Source organism: Urocampus carinirostris, chromosome 3, assembly GCF_059441175.1.
Source record: "Urocampus carinirostris isolate Australia breed hairy pipefish chromosome 3, RoL_Ucar_1.0, whole genome shotgun sequence".
Taxonomy (NCBI): Eukaryota; Metazoa; Chordata; class Actinopteri; order Syngnathiformes; family Syngnathidae; genus Urocampus; species Urocampus carinirostris.
The window spans coordinates 60,490,961-60,507,943 of NC_142351.1; the positions used below are offsets into that span (position 1 = coordinate 60,490,961).

Here is a 16,983-nt window from a genome sequence, read left to right on the forward strand (position 1 = left end):
GGGCGGACGAAAGAACAAGGAAAGCCTCCCGCACACTTAACGCCATTAGCATAGAGAATTTGGCATCATTGACATTGGCTGCAGATTGCCAATAGCGCCGTCCCCTGCACACCTGAAGCTGTATTTGGCTGTGCCGTTTCCAGCTTTACTCCAAATTTTCTCTGCCCCATGACTCAGTGACCATTCAAGATGGCGACTGCCACAGAGTCAGATCGCGAATATTTCTTACTGCTCCCAAGGAAAGACGAAAAAGAGTTGTGTCGCGTAAAAGTTGGTGTAAGGCTTTTATTGTTAAATGACAGACTCTTTCGACATCTTTACGATAAGTCATATTGTGTAAAATAGGGAAAGGTGGCAGAACAAATGTGAGAAACCATCTTCTCCTGATGTTATCAGTGGATGCCACATTATTGGACCAAATTCCTTTCACTTTTTTATCATTCATTGAGGATTAAAGGGAACTCCGGATGATACCGAAAGGAAAATGTAGCCTGTAATATTCTCTGCTGTTCAATTTGGATGTATAAATTCAGGGGTTTGCTTTATTTGTCGGTGAAAAATTTGAAATATTATCATTACGCTGTAAGTATTGTAAATCATAATCATTGTTTTGTAAATAATGTTTTGACTTTTTTAGTATTACATTAATTCAGTTCGATGTACATGTTAGTTTTTAAATGTTGATTCCATTTATTAAGGCACGGGGAAAAAACTGAGAACCTATCTAGCCCTATGTTAAAATGTAATTATTCCCTAAAGCTAATAACAAGTTCGGCCACCCATAGCAGCGATAACAGAAAATGTTTACCATCACAATGCTGTAAAGGAATTTTTGCCCACTCTTCTTTGCAAAATTGTTTCAAATCTGCTGTATTGGAGGGTGTTCTAGCATGAACTGCCCATTTAAGGTCACACCATAAACATCTCAATTAGAATAAATATTTAAATTGGTTTGATGATCTAAAACCTTTGTGAATGATACATATGCAAAAAAAAAAGGGGGGGGGGGCAAATACTTTTTTATGCCACTGTACAATGATATTCAATAAAAATGTAATGCTGTATAATTACTCTCCCTATACAAATAATTAAAAACAATTTAAATAATCGTCATACATATTTACAGATAAGTTTGCTGAATTCTTCCTTGGACACCTGGGGGAATATAAGAAAAATATATTTGTCTGTACGGCAGTATTTTTGTGTTACCTCAAAAAAGGATAACTAACTGATTCAACCTCGGTCGATGTACACGTCTAATCAGGCAGGCCAACCTAAAACTCAACCGGAATTCATGATTAAAGCCTCAGGCATATCCATATGTCTTACATAAACGGCCTTCTAGTGGCCAAGGCTACGAGTGGTATTCAATCTATTTATTAAATTATTCATATAATCTTTCCTTTCTCAGTATGTACGTTAAATTCCTGTAGGATTTTATAAAGGATATTTTATATTCCTTACTGGTATGCATAATCCGTTTTTTTTCTGGTATTAAAAATGTTTTGAGTCACAATCAAGAAAATAGACCAATTACATTTTGTACCTAAAAATGTGATTTTAAACTTTCCCTGAAAAGACTGAAACCCACTGAACATACTCCAAAACCTCCACGGGTTCGCAGCGAAAAACTCATTTTGCTTACTGTCAGACGTAGAAGAAGAAACAAAAGTGCAAGATTGATTAATCAAGGTTCCTGAGTACTCATGCAAGCCTTAACGCTACCGACCGCATTTCTATAATACTCAGACTGTTGTTTCTCGTTGAACCACAAAGTAAGCATGAGATAAAGCATGAGGGACACCCATTCCCAAGTGACAAGGACAGCCGTAAGCTCCTATTGTTCCACAAGAGAGGACAGAAAGGCGGCATCCTCTCCCAACCCCCCTGCCCCGCCTTCGATTTTCTTTTTTACTGCATGCAATGAATGCCGACACGGTGGAAAAAGTGCTTGCACACCGTGAATAGGAGAGCGTACTTAAGCAGGACAAACATTTTTTTCCAGAAAGGAATCTTGTGTGCCTGTCGCTGTGGCGTTCTTCTTCCCACCTGGCGAGCTCAGCAGGAAGTGGATGACACACTACACATGGCAGCGAAATGCTGACAGCAAGCAGATTTAACGCTCCGTGAGGATGGGCAACTTCACCATCTTAGGAACTTGCAATCCTGAGCCAGATATACTGTAATCCTTCATTTATAGCGGTTAGGAAGGACCAAACCTGAATATGCGATAATCAGAGAAGTTTAAAAGCGTCGCCAGTAGACGCAGGCAGAAAATGTTTCGTCGGGAATCATTTTAAGAGCAAGGCCCGGTTTGGAATTATATAGCTGACAAATATTCCTTTCCAGATTTTTCTCTTTATTTAGGGTGAGAGTTTAAGGGCTATAATTTGATGGCTGGACACAAGTGCAGGGAAGCAGGAAAAAAGATGGTATTTAATACAACAACAACAAAAATCATTATAAAACAGATATTTGACAAACCCCAAAAATTAAAACCAAACGCAAAACGAAGGATGGAAATGACCGGGGAGTCTCTGCTGTCAGTACAGTCCTTTTTTCCAGTTTTTTTTTTATTATAGTAAGGTGCAGGTAATGAGGAATGTGTTGACCAATCAAAGAGAATGCTGGGTTACACTCAGGACAAGCAGTCCTTTATGCCAACGGGATACCAGGAAGTCGCTTCGCTCAAACATGTCTCATTCAAAATAAGACAAATTTGTCTATGTCCAGGAGCTGTGAGTAGAAGTGTATGAAACTTTATGAAATACTTCGCCTTCATAACCTGGATTTTTTTTTTTTGTATGGGTGCAACATTTTTCCGAAAAGGACTTCCGTTAGCTACAAATTCCATTGATACATTTGAGAGTAGAGACATCACTATGCTAGTTTAATAATGTATGTTTTAACCCGTGAAAATGTGTCACATGATCATACTGAGTTACAATTTCAAATCTGTTGGCTGGCCTCTGAAGGACTACGGAACTCGGATTTTTAGAAAAATGTCCTAGACCTAGATAAGCACAATGTGGTATAGGGGCTCCATATTGGAGCGAGGGGGAAAACAGCTGCACTTCTTTTTATTATTGTGGTGGGTGACGTCAATAAATCCCTTGCTACTTCGTGCTTCATATGTCTCGGCCTCAGTGCATTGCTGGTTGAAAAATATTCCACGATCCATTGTCCCGATCACATATTGCTGCCAGCGCGGACTGGGTGAATTTGTCAGGCTAGCGGCTTTTTTTTTTAAATTGCCATTTTTGTATTTCAGCCGAGAATAAACAGTGATCGTTCGGCTGCGATCCATAGTCTCCAATAATATATTGCAAGGAGCTGCAGAAGAAACTATGTTGGAAGGCGTGACGTTCTGGCCCCCCTAGAATGAAATATACGGATGTGGCCGTGATCCATTATCCCGCTTGATAATTGCGGAAAGCAGGGGCCAGGAAAGCAATTTTCCCCCTGTCTGGGCCACTGAAGTGTGCTATTTTGTTCCCCCTATAATGAGCTGCACTGTTTTAGCCGCGATCCATTATCCCAAGCAAAATAAGGCTGAGTGTAGGTGGGGAGAGCAAATTTGTTGGCTCTTTTTTACGTTCTCTCTTCCTTAAATGAGCAGCACCATTGCGGCCATGATTCATTAGCCCTGGCCGACTATTTCTGTGAACGAAAGCCGGCAAAATGTAAGACAAGGTCTATTTCGCAGATTATATCATATCTCTGAGTGTTCTGGTCCCCATGAGCCGTGATAAATGAGGAATTACAGCCTTTTATTGAATGTGACTTTAATGTATGAACAGGTTTCGCGCCATGACATTATATGCGTGCATCATGCTTTTAAAATGGATTATCCATTTCAATAACATGATATTCCTTTTCTATAGAATCGAAATGATGACTTCCTGCACGTGCATACAATCATCAAGTCGCTTAACTACTGACTTGTGTTGTAGGGAGTGGCAAGCTATTTCTTTCAACAAATTTTCAAAAACCGTCAATAAATCTTCTGGATTCCTCACAGTCAACCTTATTGGTCTACTAACACTCGCCTTCTGGTGAAGAAGGCTGAGCCTAGGATCTTATTCCTCAGGTAACTTAGACGGGCTGGTGTCTCCCCTTGTCTGCTCCTCAACTTTTACAGAGCAACGATCGAGAGCATCGTGTGCTTCCATGTGACCGCGCAGTATGGCTGCCGCACGGCACAATAGAGCAACCAACTGGCATGGCTTAGGACTGAATAGGTATCGTGGGCCGCCCCTCTTAGACTAGGACTCTGTATATATGGGCCGAGTCAAGAGGAGAGCAAAAGCCATGGCCATGGATCCCAACCAGCTGGGCCACAGAATCGTTTTACCACAAACAGAGAGACAGCTTATATCTCAGACCTTTCAAGTCAATCAGCCCTCCCATCACCACAAGCAAGACAATAGATTGTAGACAGTGAGTCTCAGCATAACAAACTTATTCACTTTGCCACACCCTGATGTACATAGACAAGAATACATGTTGATTTTATTTTTTTGTATCCTGTTTTATTGAGTTTTATTGAGTGATTAGCGCATCAGCCTCACGGTTCAGAGGTCCACGGTTCAACTACAGCTTCCTGCCTTCCTGTGCAGAGTTTGCATGTTCTCCCTGTGCCTGTGTGGGTTTTACACACTGTACACTGGGGTTGGAAAGAAAATGTAAATAGTTTTTTTCAACAATAAAGTCAATACTCGATCTTCAATTGTATTTTTAAAAATCAATGAAGGTTCACTCTTATGGCGTTCCACAAGCTGACAGTCGCCACTCCTGAGCTTTTCCGAGGAAGGACACAATCATTTGTGGCTGTAAATGGCAGCTGGTTTCTATTGACAGCTGCGGTTAAAGGCTGGAGGTGTTATCAGCGATTTGGGCTATTGTCTCCCGAGTGACTCTTTTTAGGCAGCCTGTGGCGCATGCCCCTTCCCCCCGGCCCAAGCCAAGAATAGCCAGACGGACAGAGCGAGCAAGAGCACGGCTGTGTTGACAAATCAGACTTTGGCCGACAGGTCGCTTACCTCTCAGGAAAGGAATGCCAAACGCAGGAACAAGAGCGGCATGGGCGGCGCGTGTGTTTGTGTATTTCGGCCTATGCGTCAGCCACCGCTAAGCTGCCAACACATACACATACTACAAGCACTCCATCACTACACCCCCACTTCAACCATCCTGCAATATATCTGCCAGTGAGCTCTGCTACCATGCGCTTGAGCTGATAGCCACCCCGTGTTGAATGTCCTTTGTTGGTAGTAAGCCGGCCTCGGCTTGGGAAGAGATGAAGCACATGCGCACATGAATTTAAATAGGAAAAGTTACAGATTTTAAGTGTCTTGGAGTGATTTCGGGATGAAAGTTTGTTTAGGCATAGCAAAAAACTGCATCAATCAGTAAATAACAAAAGGAAAAGAAAACAATAAACTATTCAATCACAACTATACAATACTTAAACATGTGCCCAGAGGGAATAGACTGATGCCAAAGCTTTAAGGTGTCCACCCGTGTTATATTTTTTTCTTTTTGCAGGGAAAATATTGAAAATCAACACAACTGACCAGAATTTTACCTCACTAAAAAAAATTTGAAAACCAGGCGATGACGTTTCAATTTTAAATTAGTAGCGCTGGTGACTTATATAACAAATAATTCCCAAAGAACAGAAAATCTTGATTTATAATCTTCTTTAGTTTATTCATCCAAATTACATGGTTCATACAATTGTTTACATTCAAATAAATTAAGAATTCCTTTAAGGTCATAATTTAAATTGCTCCTTAAATGCATGGCTTTTTGGATACCACAATGGCTTTTTAGCGTGTGCCAGAATATCAAATCCTAAAGTAATGGATATCCCCCTGATTAGCCATGATATTAGCTGGAGACACCATATAAATAGCTAACAATCCAAATTAGCCAAAAATATTGCAGTTATAAGTAGATGCAGATATATTTGACCCCCCAAAAAACATCATATATTGTACAGTTAATTTATTTTACATTATCTAAGGTATTGTTTATAGATTTGGGGAAATTCATATACAGGTATAGTGATGTAAAAGTGCTTATTCAAATTACAGAAGACAGCTATTATGATTGTGCATAACGCTGGATAAGAAGAATGTACAAAAAAAAAGTTCAGGCTCTCAAATTCAAGCGCTCTTGGATCATGCAGCAAGACAACGATCCCAAACATAGCAGCAAGTCCCCCTCTAAATGGCTTAAAAATTAGTAATGAAGCACTAAAGCCAATTAAGTGGTATGACACTAAACTGGCAGTTCATGCTAGAAACCCCTCCAATATGTCGTATTTGAAAATATTTTGCAAAGAAGAGTGGGCCAAAATTCCTCCATAGCATTGTGAAAGAGTCATTACCATTTATCGTAAATGTTTGATTTCTGTTATCGCTGCCAAAGGTGGGCAAACGCTATTAGGTTCAGGGGGCAATTACTTTTTCACTTAGGGCCAAATAGGCCTATCTTTCTTGTGCCTTAATAAATCGAATCAACCTTTTAAAATCTGAATTTCTTATTTCCTTGTTTTGTTTCTGTTTGATATGAAAATTTGTTTGATGATCTGAAACCTTTGTGCGTGATAAATATGCAAAAAAAAAAAAAAAAAACAGAAACTAAGAGGGGGGCAAATACTTTTTATCTGCACTGTAGTTGTATTGTACAGCTTTAATTGTGGAAACAGTTTTTGTTATTTAATGTTTGATATTGTTATGTTTTTGTTCTGTTCCTAAATAAAAAAATACAAACTAACAAACAAACAAAACATTTGGTAGCCCCTCCGCTGACTTTTTCGAACGGGGTCAAAATGCCTAATAGATATGGGAGTTGTTTTTCAATTATGTTTTCCATTAGTGCGGGGATGCGGCTCACTGACGTACGTTTTGGAAGTGATTTGTTTGGGAAGTTGCCGCCACTCGGATAAATCAATAACCTTTTAGCCACTCAGATTAATGAGAGGTAAATGTGCCTTCTGTCTCCTTTTTCGGCCATGCACACTCAGAAGCAATTAAGCTAGGTCCCGGAAGATCAAAAAAAAAAAGAGCTTTTGACGTGCATGATGGATGGATGGGCAGCCAACATGAGGACGAACAATGCTATGGCAATTCTTGAAGTGCTTTTCTTTAAATCCCCAAGAAGAATTTATGAATGAGTTTTCCGCAGGGATTTGATGGATTTATGTCGATTGCTTTGACCACCAAAAACGTGTTTTGATTTTGACAGTTGGTGAAATGAAATGAAATGATCTGCATTCATATAGCGCTTTTCTAGTCATGACTTCTCAAAGCGCTTTACAGTGTGCTTCACATTTCCCATTAGCGGCCGTGCAGCCATGTAAGGCGCTAACCTGCTTATTGGGAGTATTAGGGTTTCGGTGTCTTACCCAAGGACACTTCGACATGTAACACAGAGGAGCCGGGAATCGAACCTGCGATCTCTTGATCCCAAGACGAGCTCTCTACCTCCTGAGCCACTGCCGCCCCAACACAATAGACCCCTAGAATAGTCATCCATTCGGATTAAGTGAAATTGCCATATGGTGGGGGACAGAAACCTATTAACTACCGTAAATTCCAGACAATAGAGAGCACCTGATTGAAAAAACATTTTCTACATACATAAGCCGCACATGAATACCAGGCGCATGGGCGCACATCGAAACATGAGACATTTACAAAGAAAGACGGTACATAGAAGGAGTTTTAATAATATACTGTATCTTAACACCTTAAACGTTCTGACGTCTTGAAAGCGAGCCGCAGGACTTTTGATCAACAAATACGTGTCTCAACGATGTCACAAGTCATTGAATTACGTCCTGCCACATATCATTGGAAAGCTTAAAGTCTTGAAATTCAAGAAACGACCATTTCAAAATATACTCACAAGAGATACATCTTGATCAGTCTGAAACAAGACACCTGGAAACTATAAGCCAGTGCAACTCACCATTACGTACCACGGCCATCTTTAACCTCTTTGCATGTCCACGAAATTGGCTTCGGAACATTAAAGACAATCCATAGAATTTAACTCTGTAAAAGATTTACTCCAAAACATATGATTATGTTAACAGATAAATAGGAATCCTCCTAAAGCCTTTCTCCTTTGTTGTTCCGTTTGTTTCTCGACATTATTTCCATTTACAAATAAACAGACTCGCAAATTTCCCAATATAGTAGTTGGCGCTCCACTTTCGATTGACACCTTTTCAATGTTGATGGTCTGTTCGTGCTAGTTTTATTTATGCACAAAGCGCAAAGTACCATCAAACTTATGTCTTCATCGACACACATATTCCACCCGTCTCACTCTCACCTTTACTGCTGGGCACCCCTGGCGGCTGCTAGAAAAAATGCATGAATTAGCATTAGCCGCAGGGTTGAAAGCTTGTAACTAAAGTCGCGGTTTATAGTCCAGAATTTACGTTAATGTGTTCCAAACCCCTGGTACCCCAGGCAAAGCATGTATTTCTATGTTTTTTCTGTTTGTGACTTTTTATTTAAATGGTATAGCTATTTTAAGCATCAAATAATATAAAGTAACACCTACTTTTATGTGATATACATGTACTGTAACCATTCGTATTCTGGTAAATGGGGACCAGAACCCCCAACAATATGCAAAAATCTAGGAAGTGCCAACCTACCACCAATCCAACAAGCATGCGTTTTGTCGGTCCGCAATTGCTTGTTGCTGCAATATATAATCAGGAATAATAGAACACCTTAGCACAATTGCAGTTTATTTTAGCTGGAAATACAGTAATGACACCAATGAGACATAAACATGCTTTTTCCTTTCTTTAGCATGTCCAGTCTAAATCTAGCGGCAATAGAAAGCATTGGTTTCTGCCTTTTGGGTAATTTGTGGGTCCTTAGCATTAGTTGGAAGGATGGCTTACAGAAAAATTCAAAATTGAAAAAGTTTTGCAATAGGTTTGTCAAGCTGCATACAACGTTATTGAAGCATAAACGGACACCCAAAAACAGAACACAATGCACGATGAAAATAGGCACAGTAGCAAAACCGCGAACAGTAAACAGTGATACAGCAAGAGATTACTATAACTGTGTTTTTGTTTTTTTGTGTTTCCTTGTGAGACTACAGCTGAAAATCTGCCTATATGCTGTGCACTGTCTCTGCTATATATGAAATTCCAACTGCATCAGAACACACAAACTGTTTACAGTAACTCTAAAACATTATGTTAATACTGTACGTTGTCATTAAGCATCATTTTATACGCTAGGGTAATTCCTTTTTCCTCCTTGCTCTTGACCTTGTCACTACAGCCGACAAGCTCGTTTATGATGAATGCTAATGTCGTCCTTTCCAATCCTGCCTTCATTATCTCCCGAGCAATCCGTCTTTGCACGGTCTCATCATTATTCCCTTTTCGCTCAGTTGATCGGCTCCATCATTGGCCGCCAGGGCACCAAAATCAACGAAATCCGGCAAGTTTCGGGGGCCCAAATCAAGATTGGCAGCCAGCTAGATGGGACCAGCGACCGCCACGTCACCATCACGGGGACCCAAGTCAGCATCAACTTGGCCCAGTACCTCATTACTTCCTGGTAAGGCCCTGCCTACAATCCGATCAATCACTTAAGGGAAATGTGGCCCTCTAAAAGGGTCAAAGTTCATGCTGTAGTCATAAGTGATAACGAGCTATGCTCTTGCACGGCCGCTAATTGACCTCCCTGGGGAACGATTAAAAGCATTGCGACAGCTTTTGCACAATTAAATATTCAAAAGCGCATGAATTGGAATCCATTTACAACTAACAATGAGGTCAGATTTTGATGTTCTGAAGGTTTGCACAATAAAGGGCAAACAAAATTACCAGGTTCACATTTCTACTGGTCTTCTTGGCTAGTAAGACTCACACAAGCAGGATAATGGGTTAAATCTCCAAACATGCTAGTACAAAATGTAAGCCCTGACCTTAGGCTGGAATTAGTGTTTTAATTTGAGCCCAGCTTGGGGCTTTGGTTGGGGCTAGGGTTAGGGTTTGGTTGGAGCTAGGGTTAGGGTTTTGATTAGGGTTAGGATTTTGGTCAGAGCTAGAGTTAGCGGGCTAGGGTTTCATCCCGACATTAGGCATATGGTAATACTCTTACCTTAAACAAGAGGGTTATCTGTTTGATCCCAAGCCACTCTTTGCAATTAAGTTTTGGTTGAACCTAGGCTTAAGGTTTGGTTGGAGCAAGGGTTAAGGTTAGGGTTTGGGTTGGAGCTAGGGTTTTGAAGTTAGGGTTTGGAGGTTGGTTGTTAGCCCTAGACTAAGTGTTTCCATTCCTGTTACTGGTAGGTCTGCTGGTAAGATACTTTTCCTCCACACACAGGGTAGTGGGTTCATGTCCCTGCCGCACAGTAAAAATTCATTATGATTACGGTTAGGGTTTTGGTTGGAGTTAAAATTATGATTTTGATTGAAGTTAAGGTTTTGGTTGGAGCTATGGTTGGGTTTGGGATTTTGGTCGGAGCTAGGGTTTTGAAGCTAGCGTTACGGAGTTTAGTTGTGGGCCCTAAACCAAGAGGGTAGGCCCCTTTTGCTCCTCACACGGGGTAAAGGGTTCAAATCCATACTGCACAGTGGTAAATTATTAGTGGTTGAGGATGGAGCAACGGTTTTGGTTGAAGCTAGAGTTATGATTTTGGTTGAAGTTAGGTTTTTGGTTGGAGCTAGGGTTAGGATTTGGTTCAAGCTAGGGTTAGGCCTAGGGTTTTGGTTTGAGCTACTGTTTTGAAGTTGGGGTTACGGAGCTTGGTCGGGAGTTCTAAACTAGGTCTTACAACTGTTGTCACTGGTAGTTCAACTGGTAAAGTCATTATCTTGCTTAGATGGGATTATAAATTAAAATCCCTAATGTGTAAGTGTGATGTTAAAATATTGAAGCAACTATTAGGTTCTAATTATTGAGTTTCTAACAAATGGTAATGGAGGAAAGAAAAGATTTTGAACAGAGAAAACATTTCAAAAACCATTTTGAACTGAGTTTTCTTCTGAAAGAAGACAAAAAGAGGTAAATATATTTTTGGCACACCAATAAAAGCCTTAAACATTACATAGCATAATGTGAGTGCACAAAAGATTTTCTTATACATTTGAGCTAGGGTTAGGGTTTTGACTGAAGTTAGGGTGAGTGTTTTGGTTCAAAGTCCAGTTAGGGTTGTGTTTTGAATAAGAGTTTTATTCTGAGTAAAGTTTTTGGAGCTAGGTTTAGTGGGCTATGATTTCAGCCTTAAACTAGCCTCTAGTGTTATTACTTGTAGCCTCCCACCCAGCTGAAACCTAGTTTATGAGGTAAGGTTATGGTTGAAGATAGGGTTATGGTTTTGGTTGGAGCAAGGGTTAAGATTTTGGTTGAAGTTAGGGTTTTTATTGGAGCTAGCGTTTTGAAGTTAGGGTTGGGGAGCTGGCTTCTCATCCCTAAACTTGGTAATTGGGTTGGTGTTACTGTTAGTTTAACTGGCAACAAACTTTACTTCTCTACCCAAAGTAATGGGGTCAAGTCCCTGCCACACAGTGAAACATTTTTTTTCGTTGAGGATGGGATTAGGTTTTGGTTGGAGCTAGACTAATGATTTTGGTTGAAGTTAGTGTTTTGGTTGGAGCTAGGGTTCGTGTTTGGTTGGAGCTAAGGGTTGGCGTTGGGGTTTTGGTTGGAGCTCGGGTTTTGAAGTTAGGGTTGGGGAGCCCTAAATTGGGTCCTACGGTTTACTGTCACTGGTAGTTCAACTAGTAAGATACATTATTTCCAAACACATTCTAAAGGGTTCATGTCCCGGCCACACAATAAAAGTTCATTTTGGCTAACAGTGGGGTTTTGGTTGGCGATAGACTTATTATTTTTGTTGAAGAATGTTTTCGGTTGGAGCTAGGGTTATGGTTACAGTTTTGGTCCGAGTTAGGGTTAAGGTTTTGGTTGGAGCTAGGGTTTAGGGGCTTGAGTGTTAGCCCTTAAGAAAGTCTTGGGAATATTATTACGTGTAGTTCAACTTGTTAAATCCTTGACTAACACACCCAGGATAATCAGTTTGATCCCTAAACGTGCAAAGATGAAACTAACATATTGAAATATCCAGTAGATTAGAATCATGTAATTTCGAACAAACAGCAACGAAGGAAAGAAAACATTATGAATATAGCATATCTTTGGAAAAAACTGAGTTTCAGTCTGAAATAAAACAAAAAGTGGTAAATAAATATTTGGCACACCAAAAGAAGCTTTCAATATCACGACACATAATGTGGGTGTATGTGACATTATGTTGGGAATGTGTGTGTACTGGGATAATAAATGCAATTTCCCGGCCAACTAATGAACCCTGATGGGGCGATGCTGGCACTCGCACACGCCTCTCCCGCACTTTGATATTGAGAAGAAATGGAGAGCATCCTTTGATAGAGAGAACAAGAAATTGAGAGCGTCCCATGTGTTTGAAATGAACGCAACCAGCAAAACCTGCCAAAAGCCGACGGCCCACCCACCCATATGTTTGGTTAGGGTTCAAAACCTAAATACATAACTCTATCAAACCTTTTTGATCTCTTCAATTTGCCTTCTTGTCTGAACTGGAGTCACTCCTATTAAAAAGTAACATGTTGCCTCTGTGGCATGAATGTTTACATATACGAAAGTTTATACAAAAATTTGCATTGATATAGAAGTGTTGCTACAGCGTTACTTTAAGCGAAGTGCTTATAACACATGAATGCTGTATTGCTTTGTGCCATGACTGAGAAGCAGAAACTGTCTTTAGCTAAGTGCTATACTGTAATCCTGGAGGGATGACTTAGACTGCCCTCTAAAGGCCAAAAAGGAAATATCATAATCAGCAGCAAGAAGTTTAAAATAAGTGTGACCTCTGTGCCAATTTATTTTTTTAATTTAGAGAACACATTCAATGCCAGGTGTTTTCTTTAAAATGGGAAACGCTGGTGCCAGCTAATTTTTGAAATTCGGACACATTTTTTGAAGGCATACTGATAATTCAGGACATATTATTACAAGGAACCTTCAAGCCTCATCTTTCATTAGTAGAAAATGTGTTTCTAGTTTTTACCATTCTTTAGTAAATAAACGTTTCTGTAGTTTGTGTTCTTCCCAACTCACCAACACTACTGTTTCTTGCGTTAAACAACACTGCCGCTCTTCTTCTCTTAAAAATGCCAACTGATCATGTACAGTGGAACCTCGTTTCTCGACCATAATCCGTTCCAGAAGCCTGGTCGAAAACCGATTTGGTCGATCACGGAAGATCAATTTTCCCATTAAAAATAATGTAAAATCGTTTTAATCCGTTCCAACACCCTGAATGTTTAGCATGAATGATCAACGTAATCATAAAGCTAACACATGCTAATCATACGTTCGCGTTATCGCAATCTTCCGTACGAAAGATTACGCTAACATGAACGTGTAAAAATAAAAAATCAGGTCGTTTACAAGTCATTTAGCACCACAAGTGGCTAGCGCTTCTTTGGAAAGGGGGCTCCGTTCCAACACCCTGAATTTTGGGCTCAGTTCCAACACCCTGAATGTTTACCTCGAATCATAAAGCTAACCCAGGCGAAACGTACGTTCGCGTTATCGTAATCTTCCGTACGAAAGATTACGCTAACATGAACGTGTAAAAATAAAAAAAGGATAAAGAAAAGAATTATGAATAGGATTTCTTACCCTGTTCCTCGATAACAAAAGCAAAAAAAAGAGGCACGTGTGCACGTTGTTACAACGTATGTGTTTCACCCGATGCGGTAGAAGGGGGCCCTAACTGTCAATGTAAACACTGAAGTTTCTGGTAAAGCTGAGTGACATACTTCAGTGTTTACATTGACAGTTGGTGCCCCCTTCTAACCGCACCGGATGAAACACATACATTGTAACACACGTGATAAAAGTTGGTCACGAGGGGTGGGGGCCATCTACACCCGTGCGCCGGTCAGCATCCCACCGTAGCGTACGCACTCACACATTACCGGCGTTCGAAGACCGATTTTTTGACCGAACAGCGAAGCAAGAATTTCTCAAAATTTTGGGTCGAGCACCGATTTGTGCGAACTGAGAGGCGTTCGAAAACCGAGGTTCCACTGTATTTAAATCTAGTCTTCCAAAATTATCTGACAAAAACATGTGGATTCCAGACAGTCTAACTTTTTAGCACATCCAAAAGGGGAGGTCATCCATCTAGTGGTCACTGTCCATTAGGGCAGGGATGTGAAACTCAGTTTGGCTCTGGGGCCCAATCCAGACTTTATGTTCTAAGGCAGGTTGAATCAGTAAAAGAATGTAAACCCTAAATGTTTAGCTTTGTTTTTCAGTAGTGTGCTAGTATTAATAATCTACCCTACATATTATCATCGCGGATGACAAGGGATCTTTTTCAAACACAAACATTTATTCACAAATAATCTGGGAGGGAGATTTTCATGTTGGGCATTGATTTTGTTAACTGGTTTATTTTAACAGTTGAATGAATGCAGTTTTACACCTGTACAAACCCACCCGTCTATACAAACTCAACAATACTCTTGAGTGGCAGAGGAGAGCATTTGACTTGCATTTATTTTACAAAAATTGTAACTTTTGATAGAAGACTTAAATACTTGCTTTTTTTGACATACTTACAATTTTATGGTGGGCCGGATTAAATCATCCAACGGTACAGATCTGGCCTGCAAGCCATTTGTTTGACATGGTGCTTTAAGTGTTTTTCTGTGAATTTTAACTCCATGTCCTGCTTGTGTGTTGGCTTAAACTTTAACCATCCCCCTTCCACCCTCACAGTCTAGAAACAGCCAAGTCCACAGCCCAAGCTTCCACCATGGCAACCCCAGTAGACCTGAACATGGCCTTCACTCAATCGGCATCTCCAGCAGCCTCGCCAGCCCCCACCCTGGCAACCATGGGTGCTCTGACCCCGGCTCACATGCTGGGTGCCCCGTACGGCGCCGTGCCCCTCTCGGGCCTTCTGGGGATGAAGTCGGTCCCTTTCCTGACTCTGTCCGGCGCCGCACCAACCGTGTCGGTCACGGCGGCGCCGTCTCACACCACTCTGGCGGCCTATACCGCCAAGATCTCCTCAGCTAACTGCATCAAAAAGCCTGAGAGACAGAAATTTGCACCCTACTGACCGTCATGACCTAGGCCATCTCACGATGAGCAGGCGGAAGGACGGGCCTGGGGCGTCCGTGCCGCTGCCTGATGTAGCCATATTCCTGGGCATGCTTGCCCTTGACTCAGATTCAAGATTCAAGGAGAGACTGATGAAACCAAGCTTTTCAAAATGATTTACAGATGTATACTGTAAATTCCGGACTACGAGCCACAACTTTTTTTCTACATTTTAAAATTTTACTATACGCAGTCGCTTACTCTTTTTTTTCGCGAGGTAGATGGTCACAAGCGTGTCGGCGGTGACTTTGGATGAGCTCAGAGCCCTTCTTGAGGATCTCCCCTAGCTGCGGTACCCGACCCCGCGCCAATGTAGCGTCGCTCTCTGCACAGTCCGGCAGGGTGGTGTACCCCCCTGGTACGCACCGAGCAAACCGACTATTTAATTAAAACAAGGTGTCACTTTGGCATGTAGCAGATGATGATGCGATGTGAGTTCTGCCATGTGCACTAAATATATATAGAAATATACCCGATAATCAGTCACAAGCTGCCACACACAAATATTCAATGAGCCGACACTGGTTGTTAGAAAACAACTAACCATTTATGGATCATGATTTTTGTGACGTATTTGTCAATGCCATTTGAATTAATTGCTGGGCTAATCGAAGATTTTATTCGGCTATTTAGAGTAAAGAAAGATCGTGCCTAAGAAATCCTGCCGACCAGCCCACGGGTATTAAAGCCTGGCCCAGCCCAGCCCGACAGATCAACTGGATTTGCATATTTTATCTCGGAGCAATCAGAAATGGTGAATTGGGCCGAATCTGAACTCCCGTCCCAATCCCCTAGAGTCGCTACCGTGAGTGCTCCCGTGCAAATGGACGTGCACGCTCTCGCTCGGGAAAAGGAATGGTAATTTTTGCCGGACCTGCCGCTGGCTTCTCGTGCCGCTTCCGCACAAAGAAAGAGAAACATATCAATGATGAAGATCAACACTTGTTTTATTGAAACTCACAAAACAACCAACATGGCATCGCATTCAACTGGATTTCATTTTGTCCTTCCTGTAAGAAGCAGTGGTGCTCAATCATAAACAGAGTATTGCTCTATCTAAAGGTGGTTAGCAAACCTGGACTTACATTCAATCACACCACAAGCTAATTTAAAAAAAAAAGTCAGCCAGGGTAAAACCTGGGCTAGCTCGAAACCAAACTTAATGATTGACATTTTAAGCCCGAAATTCGTGTCAGATCGGTCCGGGTTCTGAGACATTTTAAGCCCGAAATTCGTGTCAGATCGGTCCGGGTTCTGAGATCCAGCTCGGAGTGCTCAATGGTTGTGATCTGTAGTACCCAGTTTGGCGGCCAGATGGCATTAGCAACCCCACCGAAGCAGACGATTATCGATTTTCTCATCTCATCAGCCGTACCGCTTATCCTCATCAGGGTCGCGGGGGGGCTGGAGCCCATCCCAGCCATCTCCGGGCAGTGGGCAGGGGACACCCTCAACTAGGGACAATTTGGACCGGCCAATTCACCTGAAATGCATGTTTTTGGAACGTGGGAGGAAACCGGAGTGCCCGGAGGAAACCCACGCAAGCACGGGGAGAACATACAAACTCCGCACAGGAAGTCTGGAGCTGGATTTGAACCCACAACAGGTTCCCATGACATGAACTGTGCCGCACAAGCGCTAACCACTGCGCCGCCGTGCTGCCCGATTATCGATTCTGTTGTTACTTATTGGGTTGCCTTGGCACAAAACCTAGATAAAGACACTTGTGGAGGCCTAAAATACAACTGTAATTTTCACAAAATGTGGT

At 41.5% G+C, this 16,983-nt stretch overlaps 1 protein-coding gene across 2 annotated transcripts in view; it reads left to right on the top strand.

Moving 5' to 3' along the window:
* The window catches only part of pcbp4 (poly(rC) binding protein 4), a 93,486-nt gene extending 77,065 nt beyond the window's left edge, over positions 1-16,421 (top strand). For both annotated transcript variants that reach the window (XM_088332777.1, XM_088332778.1), the window contains exons 13-14: positions 9,439-9,608; positions 14,829-16,421. In XM_088332777.1, the coding sequence (XP_088188903.1) occupies positions 9,439-9,608; positions 14,829-15,174 (516 nt within the window). In that variant the 3' untranslated portion in view covers positions 15,175-16,421. The remainder of the gene's footprint in view (positions 1-9,438; positions 9,609-14,828) is intronic.
* Positions 16,422-16,983: the final 562 nt, after the last annotated feature.